The sequence below is a fragment of the Apteryx rowi genome, unplaced genomic scaffold (genome assembly GCF_003343035.1).
Source record: "Apteryx rowi isolate R43461 unplaced genomic scaffold, aptRow1 scaffold_136, whole genome shotgun sequence".
Classification (NCBI taxonomy): Eukaryota; Metazoa; Chordata; class Aves; order Apterygiformes; family Apterygidae; genus Apteryx; species Apteryx rowi.
Genome location: NW_020447597.1, coordinates 1,233,366 through 1,253,208, shown reverse-complemented (window position 1 = coordinate 1,253,208; position 19,843 = coordinate 1,233,366). Strand labels below are relative to the sequence as shown.

General features: G+C 40.9%; 1 protein-coding gene across 4 annotated transcripts in view; it reads left to right on the top strand.

Annotated features, from left to right (window-relative positions):
- Positions 1-19,843, top strand: part of TG (thyroglobulin) — a 166,037-nt gene that overhangs the window by 16,746 nt on the left and 129,448 nt on the right. For all 4 annotated transcript variants that reach the window (XM_026057059.1, XM_026057056.1, XM_026057058.1 and 1 more), the window contains exons 9-19: positions 24-1,085; positions 2,773-3,360; positions 4,566-4,808; positions 5,157-5,294; positions 5,868-5,945; positions 6,314-6,426; positions 7,126-7,237; positions 8,874-9,074; positions 13,072-13,281; positions 15,928-16,082; positions 16,584-16,740. In XM_026057059.1, the coding sequence (XP_025912844.1) occupies positions 24-1,085; positions 2,773-3,360; positions 4,566-4,808; positions 5,157-5,294; positions 5,868-5,945; positions 6,314-6,426; positions 7,126-7,237; positions 8,874-9,074; positions 13,072-13,281; positions 15,928-16,082; positions 16,584-16,740 (3,057 nt within the window). The remainder of the gene's footprint in view (positions 1-23; positions 1,086-2,772; positions 3,361-4,565; positions 4,809-5,156; positions 5,295-5,867; positions 5,946-6,313; positions 6,427-7,125; positions 7,238-8,873; positions 9,075-13,071; positions 13,282-15,927; positions 16,083-16,583; positions 16,741-19,843) is intronic.

Genomic DNA, 19,843 nt, shown 5'->3' with positions numbered 1-19,843 from the left:
TTTTTTTTTTAAACTATGTTTAGGTGAAGAACAAGCGTGCATCTCTGAGAGACGACAGGCCTTGTCCAGGATCTTCTATGGCCCTGCTGGATATTTCAGTCAGCACAGTTTATTTTCCATACCAGATGTGCAGTCAGAGAAAATAACTGGCTTCTCAAGAGCCTGCCCTCCTTCCTTCAGGGAGCTGTTTCTGGACTCGGGGTTGTCATCCCCGATCACACAAAGTCAGTATGCCAGCCAGATTCTCCAGCTAGAATCTACCCTCAGTGAAGCTGTTGCAGGGATATTTCCGTCAAGAGAACTGGCTCAAGTGGCGCTGCAATTTACTGCTAATCCAAAGCGTTTCCCAGAAAACCTCTTTGGAGGAAAGTTCTTGAAGAATTTGATCCAGTTTAACTTCACTGGGGCACTTGGCACTAGTGGGAAATACAGCATTGGCCAGTTTTTCCCACAGGAAGGTGCGACAGAGAGGGATAACAGACGGGACCTTCTGGAATCAGCTGGGGCACTTCCATTAGAAGTATCAAACAGCTCCATTTTGAGTCAACCTCTTATGAGCAGCTTTGGCCGTATGATAACTCTACAGGACAATCAGAACAGGATGAAATTCCTTGCCTCTGTCCTGGAACTACCAGAGTTCTTTACCTTTCTTCAACAAGTGATTTCTGTCCCCAAAAGCATTGCTGAAGATTTAGGTGAAGTGGTGAAATTAGCGCTGGGATCTAAAGACTGTGACGAGGAACCAAGGGATCTGTTTGTTCCAACATGCACCAAAGAGGGCAGGTATGAGGAAATTCAGTGCTATGCAGGAGAGTGCTGGTGTTTGGATGCTCAAGGTAAGGAAGTTCCAGGCTCAAGAGTTCAAGGAAGACATCCAAGGTGTCCTACTGATTGTGAAAAGCAAAGAAGAAGCCTGGAAAACTTGAAACAAAGCCAGCCTGCGGGATCAGATCTCTTCATTCCCTCTTGTACCAAGGATGGAGACTTTCTGCCACTCCAGTGTTATGGAACAAATTGCTTTTGTGTTGATTTGAAAGGCAAAACTATTCCAAGAATAAGAGGAGAAGTTGGAGAGTCAATGCAATGTAAGTCCTGAGGAGTAGGAGTTTAAAGATGTATAATTTTGCATAATTTAATTTTGTTGGTTTTACATAATTTATTTCTTCCTATCTGATTATATTTGGAAATACATGGTTAATGTATACAAGCAGTATTGTCCCCTGCCAGCAAATATCAACTGTGGTCTAGGGAACCCTATAGTTGCAGRGGAATAGTAAGAAATACAGTGTATAAAAACGTTGATATTGCAAGTCTTAAAGCCAGTTCCCTTTTCTTTTGGTATGTAGGATAGGCATGCTCAAAAGAGAGGAGCCTGAATTCATCTTGTTAATGGGCGTTGAGTTCTGTCTGTACTGAAGTGTGTGGCTAATGTGTATAACAGCTCTGATATCCATGAAACCTGGAGCATCTGCGTAACTGAATGCGCTCCTTAGACCTGCCCTTGCTATGTGAAAAAGCTCTTTTGCTTCCAAGACCAAATAACCTGGGCACTGTCACTGGCTCATGTTTGTGCTGAAAGCTGAGGAACTTCAGTGCCTTAAACCATGGACTTCTTGTAGTCCTTTAGCTCAGAAATATATCCTCAACTTGATGTGACTTTATAGAGGTCTGAATATAGGAGAGGGATCTCATAAAGATCTTGTAGTCGGGCTAGAAAAGTGAGTCACAAACAAATTAATTACTTGTCAGCCTAATTTAGCATTGCGTTTTGCTTGCAGACTACCAACTGGCTCTTCTGCTCTTCTATTAATATAATGCAATGGCAGAAGGAAGCACACAGCCTGAGGGTATTTCGTTAATGGTTTTCTGAGCTTCAGTGATCTATAAATGGCCCATCAACATGGGGGACAGGCCAAGAGCTGAGCCTGCTCCTCACTTTGGAAGCAATAGCAGAGTATCCAGTAGATGATGATAGTGAAGGCACTCTTTCAAATAGCAGTTTTCAGAAGTAGTGGGGAATTTATTATTGCAGTGCTCTGAACTGGTAGGAGACTTATTCATAGTAACCCATCTGGAGTGCAGTCAAAAATAAACAGGTTCATAATGGTCTGGTGTGCTAAAGGAGATGAGTATTTATGTTTTGCTATATTTGTAGAACTGCTTGGTAGCAAAGTGAGATTTGGTTCTGGAGTTGGCAGTCAAGGTTTCCAAAAGAAACAAATTCACTCATGCATTTTGAAAGACTATTTCTATAAGCAGCTGAATAGTTGAAAGAGAACAGGCAGTGAGGACAACAGTAGTTGAAAATTCTTGTCAAGTCCAAAGGAAAACAAAATCTGCATTAACCTTTATTCAGATAGTCCTAATGATGCCAGAAGGTTTTAATCCTTGCTCTGGCAAGGATTGGCTAAATAAGGATTAGCTGTCAGATTTTCAAGTGYATCTGAAAATACCTAGCTAGTATGAACAGATTCAGGAAGGTGTTTAATGGAATTGAGCTCCTATCCCCCTGCTAAGACCACTGGGCACCTAACATGCTCAGGTGTTTTTAAAAATCATATCTGTATGCATCTTTCAATGCTCACATGCCTTTGGAAATCTCATTCTGGTTCAGCATAGCAGAATTAGGTCCTCTTAATAATGGGCCAAAAATGTTGTTAGTGTTAGGACAAATGATCAACTATTGGTAACAGTGGAAAGTGAGGATGTTCATGTCAGGGGTATACCTTCGGTGTATTCATAAGATGTGCTGTGCATGTTTCTTTTTCACAGGCCCAAGTGCTTGCCAAGTAACAGCTGGTCAGGAGCTCCTAAAGACTGTGAAACTCCTGTTGTCAGACCCAAGTGCTCTGTCTCAGCTCTCTAGCATTTACATTCCCCAGTGTGATGCTGATGGTGCCTGGAGGCAGGTACAGTGCAGTGGCCCTCCTGAGCAAGCTTTTGAGTGGTACCAAAGGTGGATTGAGGAGAATAATGAAGGCAGAACTCAGCCTGTTGCTGATCTATTGAATGTAGTAACTGGATATAAAGAGGCCTCTTCCGAAGGATTTTCAGCTTTTATTAAAGCTTTGTATGAGGCTAGGCACCAGAATATCTTCCCAGCATTCACCAAGTATTCATCCTTTGTTGATCTGCCACCCGAAGTGCTGGAAGGCAATGTGACAGATGCATCTGAGAACATTTTACTGGATCCATATATATTCTGGCAGCTTCTGAATGGACAGTTGACCTATTACCCAGGAGCTTACACTGATTTCAGTGCTCCATTAAGCCACTTTGAACTTCGTGATTGTTGGTGTGTCGATAGCAAAGGACAAAAGCTGCAAGGAACAAAAGCAAAAGTGAACCAGGTCCCAGCATGTAAGTAACAATATCTGCATGCAAGTAAGTGTTTCTCATCTTTGTCTTTTCAAGAACTTCAAAAGTCTTTTCAAGTACTGCAAAGTAGGAGATAATGACTCAGGGAAAGATCACTGATATGGCCATTACTGCTAGCCAGCAGAGGTGGGGTAACTCATTTCTGGAAAAGAAGCAGTCACTCAGCTTTGACAAGCTTCCAAAGTTCCATATGAAGTTTGTGTAAATTTTATAATTTGCAACATGGATGTAATGCATTTACAGAAGGTCCATTGGCCAGGCAACAAAGGATGCTTTAAAGTCAACAGCAATATGTGAAGACTTTTATGGAAAATTCACTATTAGGCTAATCATAAAGTAGACAGTTTTCGAGAGTGCCTTAGAATGAGCCAAGAGGAATTTTCTTTACTGTTTCTTGTTGTTCGGTCAAAAGAGTAACAGATATATCCTAGAAGTCACTTGAAGAGTGAGACCAGCACTGAAGTTTGATAAGCCCTTGTCGAGAGCATTTTCACCACAGCCGTTGGACCCTTTTTGGGGTTACTTCAGCAGATGAATTACGTTATAAATGTAGACAGTAAAATGATTCTTATCTCATAGTAATTTTCCAGCTGGGAGGAAGAGACAGGACATGAATGGTAAACTTTCAAATGGGGAAAGAACACAGGAGAAGTCAGTTCTGTAGGCAAATGGGGAATAAAGGGCACAAGGAAGATTAGCATAGAGTGATTTTAGCAGAGAAGCTTTCACTGAGCTGTTTCAGTTTTGGACTTGCCATATTTGAGTCAAAGAGTAGAAGTATGGAAAGCACAGGCAGAGTTGGCTGCCCCTCTGTACCCAAGGGATATGTTTTGTTTCCTTTCTCACAGTCTTTTATGTTTATCCACTTTTCAGGGCAGATCTATACAGATATATTAACTTAACTCTGTGTGTAACCTATGAGAAGAAGTTACCTTAATACTATTGTGGCTTTGGCAATTACATATGGGAACTTGGAGAGTTGAGGAGTGTTCACATGGCTCCTGGTGCTTCTTGACTTTTGCTGTCATATAGCTAAGCAATGACAAGTCTCAGTGATCGCAGAATGACAAGGTCTTATGAGTGCAGGAAGAAACAGAGGGTGCTAATTGAAAGACCATCTAGTTTTCATGCACAAATCCTTATTGAATTTAGATGAAGGGAACTAAAATACCCTTTGCCTTCCACAGGCCCTGGTATATGTGAAAGCGTTAAGCAGGAAGCCATGAAATTTGTGGAGGAGGCAGAGCAACTCATCCTGGCATCCAATAGTTCCCACTTCCCTTTTGGGGAGAGCTTCTTGATGGCAAAGGGAATACAACTCTCAAACAATGACCTCTTACGTTCTGCTTGGCCCTACGAGTCAGAGTTCCTGGTCTCCGAAAGGCTGTTATTGGGCAGTGACTACGCTTTCCAACTGGCTGCGCAATCAGGTAGGTGAAAGGGAAATGAGAGCTTTTAATTAAATGGGTTAAGGGCCATGGTATATACAAAAGCACTCTACATCAAATTCAGCTTTGTTGAAAACAGGTAAAACTCAGCACTTGTAATGAATTGGTGCAATTAACCTGCCTGCTCACGAACTGATTTCAGTYATCTTATATGCATGACACTAAGTATACATAAGATCTGGACATTAGTCATCCTTCGTGTCTCTGCAGTGTTTGTTATTTTTCCCTCTAAAGTATAGGAAACAATCAGATGTTTGCAAATGTGCTTTTTAAAAAATATCTCCTCTTGTGTTCAAACACTAATATCTTTCTCTTACTTATCTTTTATAGTCTTGCATTTCTATTGGCGGAGTCACTTTACTTTAAAAGGTTCTGCTGGGGAAGCAACACAGCTGGGATTTCATCCTTACATCCCACAGTGTGATGGCCTGGGAAACTGGCAGCCAACTCAGTGCTATGAGAGCACAGGTGAGCCATCATTAAAATTCTCTGAGTTGTCTGAGCAAAGAAAAGCTAAGTAGCATTCTAATAAAAAAGTGGAAAACCTGTATTCTTGTAGCCAAACCAGAGATAGATTGGATAGGTGGACTACAAGATGGGTGGAAAATTGACTGGAGGGAGGAGCTCAAAGGGCAGCTCATGGAGACTCAAATATCAGTGATTCAAAGTCCAATTGCTCTCAGCTAGTAGAGTTCTTCAGGGGTAAATTCAAGGGCTCATATTATTCAATGTATCCGTTAATGACCTGGACAATAAGATGGGGTGCACTCTCAAGTTTGTGGATGATAGCAAATTGCTGGGAGCAGATGATATGCTGGAAGATGATAGGGGTGCAATGTAAAGCTTCTACATTCCCATTTCCATCACTGCTCTCAAGTGTAGTCCAGTTATCTCTGAATAGCAGAGCTAATTATGACTTAGATTTACTGCGTCTTTCTGTAGTGCTGCTAATCGTCAAAATCCTCCCAGAACCTGGCAAAATGAACAAGGAATACTGCAATAGAACATCTTAAAATAAGGCTGTTTTTCTTCCCTGGCCAGGTCACTGTTGGTGTGTGGATGAAAGAGGCCGCTATGTGGTGGATTCCTTGATCTCACACTCAGCAGAGCTCCCCAAATGTAAGCTGTTTTTATTCCCTGAATGTCTGTCCTTATCTGTTCTTACAGATTTTAATCTTTATTGAAAATTCTGGTATCATATGATATGATGCAAAGCTTGTTTTTTAACCTTTGTAAGAAAAGAGAAAGTAGTTTTATTCTTAGGCTTGTTTTGCCTCAAATTTACTTCGTTTCTGCTTTTGGCTTAAATCATGTAGGAATGGACTCTTTACTCCTCTTATCAAACACCGATCAGGTGTTCCCTGCCTGACACTGTAGCACAGCCTAGTGGAGATGTGTGAAGGAACTAGGTGTGCACATCTTATCTCTAGGTTAGGTTTGAGGACTTGGTTATGTTTTAGTGCACCTGTATGTTTTTCCTCTTACAGGCCAGACATCATGTCAGCGATCTCGAGCCAATGCCTTAATTTCCAGCTGGAGACAGAGCGGTTCAAAGCTCAACACTACTACAGCGGATCTGTTTGTCCCCTACTGCCTTGAGGTGATTTAACGTGATTGAGGGAAGAAGAAACAGAGCTTCCTTCGTTTTGCTTATGCTGTGCCAAAGGCCCATACAGTTCCAGTCTGTGCTCCTTAAGTATGCCTTGTGCATTCATATTAACTGGAAACAAAAGGGTGCGACAAAACAAAAAGCAGGTGTTGCCCTCTGTAAAGCAGAATTTAAGTAGCTCTGAAGCAAAGACCAGGACCAGAAGCTCAGTCTTTGCCCACACTTCCCTCACACAGGGTGGCTCTGCTTATTTCTTAGACAGGGCTATGATTAAAAAGCACAACTTAATTGACATCCTTTTGAGGGGAAACCTTTTCTTCCTGTGCCATCAGAAAATATTCGGATGGGAGGGAGTTAGATGCAGACTTCCCAAAATAGGGTCTATGATGCTCCCGACAGACATAACAGTGAGGGGGATGGAGCTTTGAGACTGGCAAGGAACAGAATGCCATTTCAAATATGGTTATATCAGAACTTCATCTCAATGTACAGTTTCCTTCTGTGTATTAAATCAAGTGGGCTGTTTTTGAATTTTTTGTTTTGTTTGTCTAGTCAACATTGTTGTATTAGTGCACAAATGTAAATATAATCCAAAGTATATATTTTAACCAAGTTTTTGGGATGTTGACTCTAGTATGCTTGTACGTAAAAGACATTGCTCTGCAATGACGTGTAATTGATTCATCTTAGACAGGAGAATATGCTGTGCTACAGAGGTCTGATGCAGATGCTTGGTGTGTAGATCCTGCGTCAGGAGAAGTATTTCAGAGTGGCAGCAAGGATTCAGATGGCAACCCTGAGTGTAAGTAATACTCTACCCACAGCCTGTGACACCAGTGATAATGTCTCATGCCTTGCATCACATTTACTTTTCCTTTCAGAATGCTGCCCATCAAAATGCTAGGGGCTTACGGTTTAATTCCTCAGTGATATGTTATATACAAGAATGTCACCTTTGAAAGGATAGCTAGAAACAGTTACCCTTTACTTTCTTAACACAAGAAATAAACCGATCTAGACAAATTGATGAGCAAGCTTCTGTGTATTTCTTTACCTTGAGTTTCTTACCACCACAGAAAATTCGTTGGGCTCATGGATGAATTTTCTAAGGTAGTAAATCCTGAACTGTGGGAACTGGGCCATGTGCACTCTGAGTCCATTTTATATGGTCCACACCTGCTCCATTGAATGAAATTAAATCTACATCATCTTTATAGTGGCTTCAGAGACACATGGTGCAAGAAGTGTTGAGGTCTCACAGAGAAGGTTGATTCAAAAAGCTTATGAATCCCTGCCCTGAGGAACTGGGGATGCCCTGTTCTTGCTTCTGACTGTTTTTGAATGGCAGTGTCAACTCTTCTTTGTTTCAAGTCAGTGTGCTTCCTTTCACCTTGACTGAGCTGCAATTAAACAGGTATCCCTGCTGAGAAATCAGCCCTGCTCTCCTGCTTTCATATWGTTCTCTGATCCATCAAGGCCATGTCTGTACTGACTCATCGCGTCCATTTTTGACCTTGGGCTAACTGATGTGGTACAGCTTACACCCGCATGGCTAGGCTCTCTTTTTCAAACAAATGAGCTGCCCATACTTGCTGGGGACATTCCTTGGCCCATTTTATCTGCCACTTTCTGCAAGACAGCCAAAAGGCCAAGGCCACCAGGGCATTTTTTTAAAGTTTAAGCAGTATGGATAGAACAAGGTTTAAGCCCATATCCTGGCCCTGTTCTGTTGAGCAGTACTGACAACCCAAGAGTCTGCAGCTTTACTGGCTTGTTGCTTTCGTTCTTAAGCTACTGATTTTCTGCTTTACATCTCCCATAGAAAATTTGGGAGAATAACCTCCTGGCTTCAGTCTGCCAGGACATCTACAGTAGAGTAGATGAAAGTTTGTCCCACCTAGGATTGAACTCATTAGATCTACTTGTGTGCGGATGGTTTTTCAAGCACATTACCCTTTGTTTTGAAGGTGTTAAACTGGTACATTTTGACTATTTCTAAATGCAAACAATATTATTAAAACCTAATGGCCTTGCTCAAAAATCCTTACTAAAAAGATGGATTTGATTTTTAATTTAAAATATCAGCATCTAACTTAAAGTCAAATTTATGACAAGAAAGGATGCAGTTAGTGCAAAATGAATATCAGTATCATATTTTATATCTCCTATTTACTTTGTGCAAATTCATATAACCTGTACTTTAATCTTTTAGAAGAATATGTATATTTTCTATTGGAAGTAAAATTCCACACATTCTACAGTGATTCAAACTTAATTACGGTTTCATGACCACTCAACTTTCTTCCTTATACAGAAGCAGCCTGAAAGTAGCATTGTTAAAGTGTTTTAGAGAATTCTGCACGTTATTGTAGTTCGTTTTTTGCAGATGATCAGTTTGTATTCTGTTCTGAATCTTACAATCAGTTTTTCTCTTCAAGGTCCTAGTTTCTGTAACATGCTGAAGTCCAAAACTAGTTTACGAGAAACTGGCAAAGGCTACATCCCGCAATGTGAAGGAGACAGTGGGATCTTCTCACCCACGCAGTGCAGTCAGGATCAAGACAGCTGCTGGTGTGTCTTTGACAATGGAGAAGAGGTGCCGGGGACACGAGTAAGCGAAGGAAGACCTGCATGTGGAAGTGAGTTGCTATTTGAGGCAAATGGCTTCCAATCAAGTTCAGCTCTGGAACTGGATCCAGATCGTAACTTCCTCTAGTATTTGGCTGTATTAAGACTTAAGTTTCTTTGTTCAGACTGTTATAGAGATTTTTGCTCGAGTTGTATGGTTATGTTTGTGTTAGAACAGTATCTGAGATTTCAAACCCACCTGGGCATGATCTCCAGTTTTCTTCAGGGTTCAAGTGCTGTGTCAGGGAGAAAGGAGAAGGGAAACAGATCTTTGATTTAGTAACCAATTTTATGAGTAAGGAAAAGTTGAAACAGTTGAGCTATTAAACTTAGCTAAAAAGTCAATGTAAACACTTTGCCACAGACTTGAATGTGGTCCAGTGTGAGCTGGCTGTGGGTTTAAAAGCCATTCAAGTGACTAAATTAAAATTTAAAAAATGCATGTTTCTGCCATTCCTATTCTTGGCTTGTGACCAGAATTACGAAAGGGTTGTGCCAAAATGCTACATATCCACAGTGTATTTTCTGCATGACCAGAGCTGTGAAGAACAGGAATTCAGTCATGGTTTCCAGYATGACGTCCAAATGGGAGAGATCTGGATAAATTTATTTTCCAATGGCCTTTATAGATTCCCCGCCCTCCCCCCCCCAATCACTGAAGTGAAGCAGAACAAATTAAACTTTCTTCAGGGCTGTGCTGCAAAGTGCAATGATTAATAGAAACTGGAGGTGTGAAAAAAYCTTCAGCACCAGAGTTAGTGCCCCATCACTGTTTCCATAGTTCCCTTGTTTTTTAAATAAGGGCTATCAGTAAATTTGAGAAAACTAGACCACACGACAAGAAGTTGCTCAAGCTTCCCTTTGCGACTCTGATACTTACACAGCGACATGGGCTCACCAACCAGATACCTGACCGTGTTAGCCCAACTAGCTGTAATGCATTTTAATCAAATAGGTAACTCCTCAATCCTCTTGGAAACCAACCTACAACACTGTTTTCCTTGTGCTTTCTTGCACTCATAGAGAGTTATACAGATGGGATTTTGTGGGAAGCCTCAAGGAGGGGTCACGGTCATATCTGCACCTTGCAGTGCAGTGTTGTAGGGAGATACCCAACTGAGCTCTGAATGAATTAGCTCCAGAGCTACAGCAGTGTAGCCRTGTGAGCCTAGCAGTTCAGTAGAGCTATCTAGCTCTTCAGAGAAGCAGAGCCAATTAGTCTAACGAGTACTGTGCTGCTGCCATCCTGCTTTCAGGTTATGATCTAGCATCTCTGTGGGACACTGGACTCCATAATCTATATTTACCATTTTGTTTGTACCAGCTGGAGAAACGTGATATGGCACGCTGCACTCACTTTCTGACTTTCTGATAGACTTTCTGAAAGTGAACAAAGAAAAGTGGAAGAGCTTCTAGTACACCAGGGATAAGTCAGAACTAGTCATAAATGCTAAATCCTTGGTTTGTCCTTATTTCCACGAAAGCTCATTTTCTGGATTTCACCCTAAATTCCAAGTAATTTTTATGGAGCRTGCCCTAAGAGAGGGTCTAAGTGTACCCTGAGATAAAACCCTAAGATGATTTACATTTTGCTTGCATGTCCGATATTTCTTGGGATCCTGTAATGCTGCACTTTTCCTAGTGGTAATAGTGACTGAATGATTAATGACCTTTTATTTTGAAAATCTGAGCTGAGAGAGATGTTAACTGATTCACAAATACAGTAGAAACAGAGCTTTACTGAAAATGCTATTTTCTGCATGGTGAAACTTAAGAAATACCATAGAAGTCCCCCCCCTCCGGATTTTGAAAAGACAGTGGAACTTTCTCATACTAAATAMCTTGGTTACAGAGTAAGGAAAAAGAGGCAAAAGTTATTTTTTCCCTCAGTCTATCCAGCTTATATCTCTAGTCCTGGGCACTGCTAATAAGTATTCTGGAAAAAAACAAAGGGGAGAAGCTATTTCACCATCTCGGGCATGCTGTCTATCAGAAAAAGAAGCTGTTGTGGTGGGAAAATGCAATACATTTCTCCTCCAATTTCAGGACAGCTGTAAACAGCAAGTAATAACTTTAGAGTGCCCAGTGCATGCAATGAGGTTTTCATTAGATTAATCATTTCCATTGGAGATAGGATCCCACTTTTTCTCCTTGGCATGCACCAGAGAGCCGATGCCAAGTATCCTAGTAGTCCCCAACAGGCACCTTCCTCATGCCCACCTTCCGCAACTCTGACAGAGATAGGRGAGAAAACTTTCCAAAGAAGTTCCTGGAGGCAGCGATTTCTTAATGGAAAGCTTTAGAAACGCTTGTGAAAGCAGTGTCAGTATTCAGTATGATTCTGGTTCAGTCCAACAGGACCAAGAAAATGGGGGAAGAAACATAAGTGTGACAAAATGGTGCAGCTCAATAACAGTAGTAAAGGAGGTGATGTCTGTAGGGGGGTTAAATGAGCAAGTTACTGGCTGAGTTGACTGACTGATGAGGGACTTGAACTGAAACCTGTGAACCATACCAGGAAACCATCCATCACTTATGTTTTTTGGCAGATTATTGCTCTAGTTTATACCACCAGCTCTTTGGAACAGACAGTACCAGACTGTAGCAGCAAATGGCTGAGAGCAGGTTTGACCTTCCAGACATGGGTATTGGAGCAATAAAGGAGACTGTAGACTGACTTTTATATACTTATATAAAGAAATATTAATAGGATTTGAACTTACTTATTCTCTCCAATATAAATTACATCATTACTATCTCTTTTATAGTGATATCTTTTGATCCAAATTCTCGGGAGGTGTATTAAAAGTTTGTAAAGCAAGGATGCTGCGTTTCCATCTTAAATAAAGAGACTGGATCCAGAGTCACTGAGTGAACAGAGGAGGAATGCAATGCCCCATTTGCAAAGTTATTACAGAACACATTTTATAAAGGACACTTGTAAAATAGCGTATGCTTGGTAAATCAGAGAGACGAATTTAAAAGTCTTAATTAGACATTGTAATGTCCAGGGCTGGCAAGCAAAGATGTGCTGTGGCACGATGTGTCCCAGATTTATCCTACCACATTTTAAGCTTTAACTGAAGTGGCAGTTAAGCAGTTAATTTCCACAAGCTCCATTAGAAGGGAAGAGAGAGAATAGTCGGATCTGAACCATCAGCACTGTCTGTCTTTCTCCAGTAACTAAAGATGTTGGGACTGATCTGGGCATTGGTGTTTGGAAAATGATCTATACCTACAAAGCGAAGGAATTTTAGGATATGAAAACTTTTTTTTTTATATACATATCTATTTTTGAGGCAGTTGTTTTTTCTTTCTTCATGCTTTGTAGCTCGGGAACTCAGAAGTGTTTATCTATTACAAGATTTATTCACTAATGAGGCTGGGAGTTGGCTAATGCTGAGTAAAGCAGTGGTTTTGTACTGATCAGTAGAAATTAAATGTTGCAATTATCCTGCTAACTGTCTTTTATAGTGCACTGGGGGAACGAAATGACTGTATTGATGCAGAGTGAGTCTGRATGCAGACTTTACACTCCAAAGCTATATATTACAGTTAGGGACCTGCCRGGTTACCAGAAATGTACTGATGTTCCTGGAGAGACCATGGTCATGAGTTCTTGATCTTAAACCTTTCAAGGTCTGCTCTAAAAAGAGCTGACTTTTTGGCCCTGACTGTTCCTGGTGGATATCTTTTGTAAAGGTTCGCTCTGCTGATGGTTAGAAACCTTCTTCTCATTTTCTGCTTAAATTTATTCCTGACTGCTTTATACTTATCYGTTCTTATAAACGATGCACGTAGCTTTCTGGACCCAATGCATTACCCATCAAAGCCAATATGAGCCTTTTCGTCAGCTTTAGTAAACTGAATCATGCTGACATGAAACAGGATCCAAGCTGATATCAGTGGGAAATGGTTTTCACTGTTGATGTGGAGGTTATGAGGGCGTTTTACTATGAATGCTTCATATACTAATGCTAATGTTTCCCTTTTTTCATATTCCTGAAGGTCCCCAGTGCTCTTTGCCATTCGGTGCCTCATCTGTTCTCAATGGAGCTGTGTTTTGTGAAAATGTTTCCGGGCAAACTTCAAGCATTCAGCAGTGCCGGCTGGCGTGTCGCCAAGGCTTCCGCAGCGCCCATTCGAGCACGTCGTTTCAATGTGACGTACGGCAGCGGCAGTGGGTCTCGGCTGCCCCGCTCCCTCAGGCCTGCCAGAGTACGTGTAAACTGCCATGGGTTGGGAACGGCACAAAGCGAATACGTATCCTAAAAACTACTTTCATCGTGAAGCTGCCGTGTGAATTACAACGATAGGACACAGCAATTATATTAAGAGTTTCTAAATTAAGTCCTAGTAGATTAGTCCTGTCTTCTGCCATTATCAGCATCATCATCTGTCTTTTGCCTGGCTCCTGTGACAGAAACAGTCCCACTTTTCTGCAATAGTATAGTTATAAATAGACATTCAATCTATATGCAGATTTTTCTTTGCGAGTTAAAAGATGCTGGCACCATGAAATGGTTCTTGATGAAACTACTTAGTTGTGGAAGAACAGATGAGCGCCAGATGTTTGAATTTGGCAGAACTTGACTGTTTATTCGCATAATCAAGTCACTGTTACTTCTGCATCTTTTTATAGCRATCTGTTCTTTAGGATTGTTGCAGTCTTCATTGGCTGCTTTGTGGTATTTTTCAAACCATTTGTCTTTTAAGAATAAAAAGCACTTCAAATGTTGGAAGAATCAACTGTCTATTCAGTGCTCATGAGATCAGGTATTAATGCTGGCCTTTTCAATTATTCTGAATAGAGATAAGTTCTGACCAAAACAGCAATTCTTAGCACTGTTGAACTCTGAGAAATACAGATCTTTATACCAAATTTGCAGCTACTYTTCATCTCCCGTTCTGGAATCTCCTGTGTTCAAGCATTTCTAATGTATTCCCAGTCTTCTATTACAAATGTAGACAATTTTGAACTTCAAATTTCAGTCTGAGACTTTTGTCTGTCCCTTAATCRTGTTTGCTACATTTCTGTTCCATGTTCTGAAGTAACTTTAGTGTTTGCCTGATGGCAGTTGAGTAACTATTTACAAGGGTAGAGGGGAGCACATGGCAGTCTAACAGAAGCTTCTGTTTCATGCAAGCTGAGGGACTTCCCTCAGTAATTTGTGTTTGAAATAGGGCATGACTTTAAGGACAGAGGGAATAAATAATAATAATAAAAACAATGCAATTGATGATGATTGAATAAACTTCATGGTAATGGAGAATTCGCCACAACACTTAGTAATTTGTTCTAATGGATAATTACCCACACTCTTAATCTTATTTCCTGTTCCTTATGTGTGCACTTACAGACTGCTGTCAAGTCAGCTCTCTGATAAACTAAACAGATAGAGTCTGTGTGCCTTTTGGGAAGAAGCAGGCTGTCCAGTCCTTTGGTCGTTCCCACCACTCTTCTTGGGACGCCCTGGGTTTCCCCCGCAGGTGTTCTGGGGGCTGTGGCCTGGATGTTGTGTTCCAGCAGTGGCAATTATAGGCAGCGCAGTGCGTGTCCGTGGGAGAGGTGGGTGAGAGCGAGCTCTGCCAGTTCCCCAGGCTAGTGGCGAAAGGGCCAGCTGGAGCCATTTGGAGGCTGCGTGACAGCTTTAGTGTGGTGCTGAATCTGAGATAACAAACCATCCAAGAAGCTTGGGATCAGCATAATTCCTGTGGAGTCTGGAAATTTATACTTTTCCTCTGGCTAAGTAATTCTCTGTTTCTGTGTTGTCCATAGAGATGCTTTGACATCTCATGTTCATTTGGTTGTCTGCTAGAACGTCGCATCTTTCTTTATTCCCGAGTTTCTTTCAGAGTTACTGTTTTCAGGGCAGCCTTCACCCTTTAGCAATGAATTAGGTTTTTTTTCCCCCCCCCCCCCCCAATATACGGACGCATGTTGTTTATCTCTGGTATGCTAAGCAATTCATACTGCTCTGTATCAGTGATACAGTCTTGTCGTTATTTACAGCATCCACAAGGTTTGCGTCATCTGCAGAGCCTGCCAGCGTGCTTTCTTCTGTCAAATCACTGGCAGAAAAGCTAGCAAATATGGTTCTCAGAAGTGACTCTTTCTGACTTCACAAGAGAGTGCTGCTCAGTTACGACCTGCTTAGATTTTCATTTTGAGACTTGTTAGCTTACAGGTTTCTCGTTTGTGTGTGCTGTGCTGATTGCATTGCTCTGGTTGTCCATCAAAAATCACAGGGTGCTTGTCGATGTCCATGCCAACACCAGTATTAGTCTATCAAACTTATCTCCCAAAGCTAGATCCCAAATGCATCTGACAAGCTATGTTTTTTGAAAGTCCATGCTGAGCTGGTATTAATTACTCTAACCACATTTAATTCCTTTACTAACAAAGTCCTGTATCGGCTCTTCCATTATTTTGTCTGAGAAGTAAAGGTTGACAGGTCAATAAATCCTGTCTTCCTGTTTCTTTTCAAAGTATTGGCATAATCTCAGCTTTCATCTAGTTCTCTGGAATTTCCCATCTGCCAAGACTTATTAAAATAATCATTAATGATCCAGATTGTTCCTCATCCTTCTGTGAGTTAGTGCTCTAGTGTAAAATAACACTTCATTATTATGTAACTACATCGTCTGGCTTTTTCTGTAATGCAAAACATAAATATTTATCAAGCACTTCTGTTGCTGCTTATTATTTATTACTGGCAACTCTACTGCTCCCATCTAGTAACAGGAGATACTATTGATGCAAGATCAGAATTCAGATCAATGTCTACTTTTCTCCAAAGCAACTTTGAAAGTTAGTTTCCATATTAAATAGGCTAATAATTGCCCTTTCTACTTGTTTCTTAGAGCTGCAGTTATTTCAGACAGTCCAAGCTCAAACGCGCTTTCAGCTATTACTACCTCCTCAGAAGACTTGTAGTCCTGACTACTCAGGATTACTCCAGGCCTTCCAGATTTTTATTTTAGATGAGATGAAGGCTCGTGGTTTCTGTGACCTCCAGGTAATTTCACTTCCTTTTTCTCTGTTAGTTAAAAAGAGATTGGGGCGGGGGGGCGAAGGAGGGAGTGAGTTTAACTTTTCATCTACAAAAGAAAGGGAAGACAAGAAGACACCATGGACTCTGTCAGAATTGGCAGCACTCCAGTATGGATGGTTGGGAAAACAGGTTGCTAGGACTCAGTGTCCTCACATCAGCAGATAAGTTTAGTTGTAGCCATAGAAACCATACCTTATCAGTCCAATATTTATGAAAAAATATGTTTTGATGGAAATGAATGATTGAATTTGACTCAAATGGATGAATGTTTTCATTATTCTTGAAGTAAATGACCTGTTAAAAATACATGTTCCTAGGTCTACTTCTGTTTTTTGGGCCTGTCTGAAAACACTGCTTCTTGATAAGCATGTGCCTTGAGCAGAGCAGTGCAAATAAATAGGGAAGGACAGGAAGGGGAAGGTTCTAGGTTCACTRACCTTACTTTCACTTAACTTTGAATTCAAGGTAAATGCATTTGGAAACACCAGGTCGGTTTCTGTCTGCGATGACTCCACRGTGTACGTGGAATGCCTGAGCACGGACCGCCTGGGGGTGAATGTCACCTGGAGGACTCAGCTGGGAAACATCCCTGGTGCTTCGCTCCCTGACTTGCATGATATTGGTAGGTTTTTCCTCTGATGCTTCTGCGAATGAAGCCTGGTTTGCTTTTAATTATTTTGCTCCCTCTGTCTGCTCTGAGGAGATGCTAACAAGGTAGCATAGATGCTCACTGAAAGACACTCCTCTTGCAACACTGGAGTTGCGCTTTAGAGCCTTCAGCATTGATGTATTTCTGTTTTCAGGCTGTAACTACACAGTGGAAAGGAGCTACCATCAGGTGTTACTTTCAGATAGGACTCTCTCTCCCAGCTTCCCTAACTGACATTGAAATTACTTTATTGGGCACAAGCAGGACTTTCCCAGATGTTAATTTCCATTGAGCAGGTCCCCAGTAGGGAAAAAAGATTGCATTACTTATTGGGTTGAACTTGGGAAAACCACAGTTCACACTTATTGCCAAAAATGTAACTAATTTCTTCTAAGTGTTATTATCTTTTCTTGTTCTATTTATTATGCTGTCTTCAACACTTAAGTGATCCTTTATCTCAGAAGTCCTAGAGTAAGTACACAGAATCCATTGACTGGTAGATCTTCAGCACAACTTCCAAGTGAGTTAGAGATAGTGTAATGAGTTTCTTCCAAAGCAGTCCATGTTTCCTGTTAAAAAACAAGAACTACGAGATATATTCCAAGTTCAAATGCCCTCTGTGCCAGCATTTTTCTRGTTCTATGGCTTTCTAATGATGTTTCCAGCACTAAATAGAAATAACTCTGCCTGCACATGTTCCTCCCTTTAATTTTGGCATGTGGAAACGTGCGCCCTACAGCAGTTTTTGCCCGATCGGATGGGAGTTCAAAAGTCTTCAGAACTCRGACACTGGGTGTAGTGGTTGTGTGGTTAGTGGCTGTTTATGTTTATGTCCATTCAGTTGCACCARTTAAAAGGGAAACATGAATATTAAGTGGTTTGTAGAAGGTGGATCAAAGTATGTGTGTGTGGTTTTATGTTAAAGATTACTTTAGAAAATGTTCTGCATCAAGGGCATTACATTTTTGACCCTCTCCGCACTGTAATTTTCCTGTAGTACTAAAATTGTTTTTTAGGGAATGACTGTATGCTATAAGAAGAGGCAGTATGAGTCTAGTCTGGGGACAACAGGCAACTGGTGCGCTGCTCCCAGCGGGCTGCGAACCTGCTGTCTGTATACTCTTGGCACCATCAATCTCCATTACCTTCTAAAGCAGCTTTGAGTCTTTCTATCTGTGGTATTTTCGGCATCATCACTGGTATATTTGCACATGCAAAATGGCTCCCTAATTTGAAAATCAACATTATGAAAATAGCTTTGTTCTTTTTCTAGCTTCTTTATAGGTAAGTAAGAGGTCTTGCTTTTGTCCTGTGAAGTAGCCGAGGGGGGGAAAAAAAAAAATGCTGAACAGAAGCACAGCATGCATATGTTTCCAATGAATAAATAGCCTCAGATCCAACTCACTCATGAATTTTTTATTACTTTTTTTCTTACAGACATTTCCATGTATTAAATTTTGAGGCTGTGCAAATCCCTTCCTGAAGGAGCTTATACCATTTGGCTTTGTAGCTTAGATCCCAGGCCTAAAATCTTGAGGAACACTTGCAGCTGTTTCTCCCTTTCCTGTTCAACAGGCAAAAATACTAATGACTATTAAAATGAGCTTTTGCTGGCTGAACATTTAGTAAACAGTTCCCATTGGTGGAATTGGAGGAGATCCCTGTTCTATACACTAAATATTTTAAGCTTTGTGCTCTAAATTTTTCTTAAAGAAAAAAAGAACAGATTTACTTTTTTTGTTCTCTCTCTCTCTCTTTTTTTTTTCCCCTCTCTTGCTTTCTGATTTGGCCAATAAGCTCTAGAAAATGGCCTGATCAATGTTTCGTTCAACAGCAGCAAACCCTAAGTCAAGCTTCTTCCCACTGCAGAACATGGGGTGCAACTGTTTGCAGGATATTTCTGTATGTGAAAAGATGTACTGTCACCCCAGAAGTCCAAGTCCCTAGAGATATCCTGGGCTCTGGATGAATGCCCAGTAAGAAATCTTCTCAGTCCTAGAGGACTTCCAGTAAATTTAATGAAGTGCGGGATACATGGTAGATGGTCGCTTAAATTGCCAAAATTATGCAGCAAAACAGGAACAAAACCAGGAAAGCACTATTATATCTTCACGACTGATACGTGCTGAGCGTGCTGAGGGTCCTGGGAAGCTCATCTTGGGCCAGAAGCCAGATACCATGTCAGCAGGGAACCGTGACCCCAAGCTGGTCAGCCGTGCTGAAAGTGCTGAACTGAGGTAGCTATGCTGCTTCTGGGACCCAAGGTCATACGTTTTCTTTTTTGATGCTGGCTGATGCTGGGTAAGACATGCCCGCCGGTTCATGGCTGGGACGGCCAGAACAACACTGAGTTGTTCTGTGTTGAGACCTTCCAAGTTTCCTGAGACTGCTAGCCTTTTTGATGGACCGTGCTAAATTTTYACTTGCAGTATATGAATATGTAAGCATATATGTTAGAATATGTATGTATGTTAGAATTACATGCCTGTTTATATACTCTGTGTGCAAAGGATAGTATACATATGTGGATACATTGTGTGGTTATTTAACAGTCAAATATATGTGACAGAGTTGAGAACTTTTTCAACATAGGGAAAAAATTTTAACTAAAGGAAATTCAACAGACCGAAGTGGATTCTTACTGATTTGATTATTTGCTTCTTTTCTACATGTGAATTCCCTCAGCTGTCATTTCAAGGTTATTTTTATTTCTGCTACAGCTAGTTACTAGACAATTCAGAAGGATATTTGCTTGTATAAAAGGCTAATCTGCTTATTCCTGCTTTCARTTATGAGACGATTTTTGGCAAGAACATTTGCAAAGTGTTATTGGTTATGTGGCAATCTCCAATTACTTCCTTGCAAGCTAAGTATTATTTTGGCCTGGGGCTGAACRAAACTAAATATTATTTTGCTGATTACATTGTGTTTCAGTGCAGCAGAAGGATAGGTTGGTAAAAGCTAAAGGAGACAGAATATTAAGAATATAAGGACACAGCTGTCAGCTTTAACACAAGGTCTATTCACTTCTTCAGCTCATAAATGTTAACACCTTGTGTCCTTTCTTTGCAAAGGG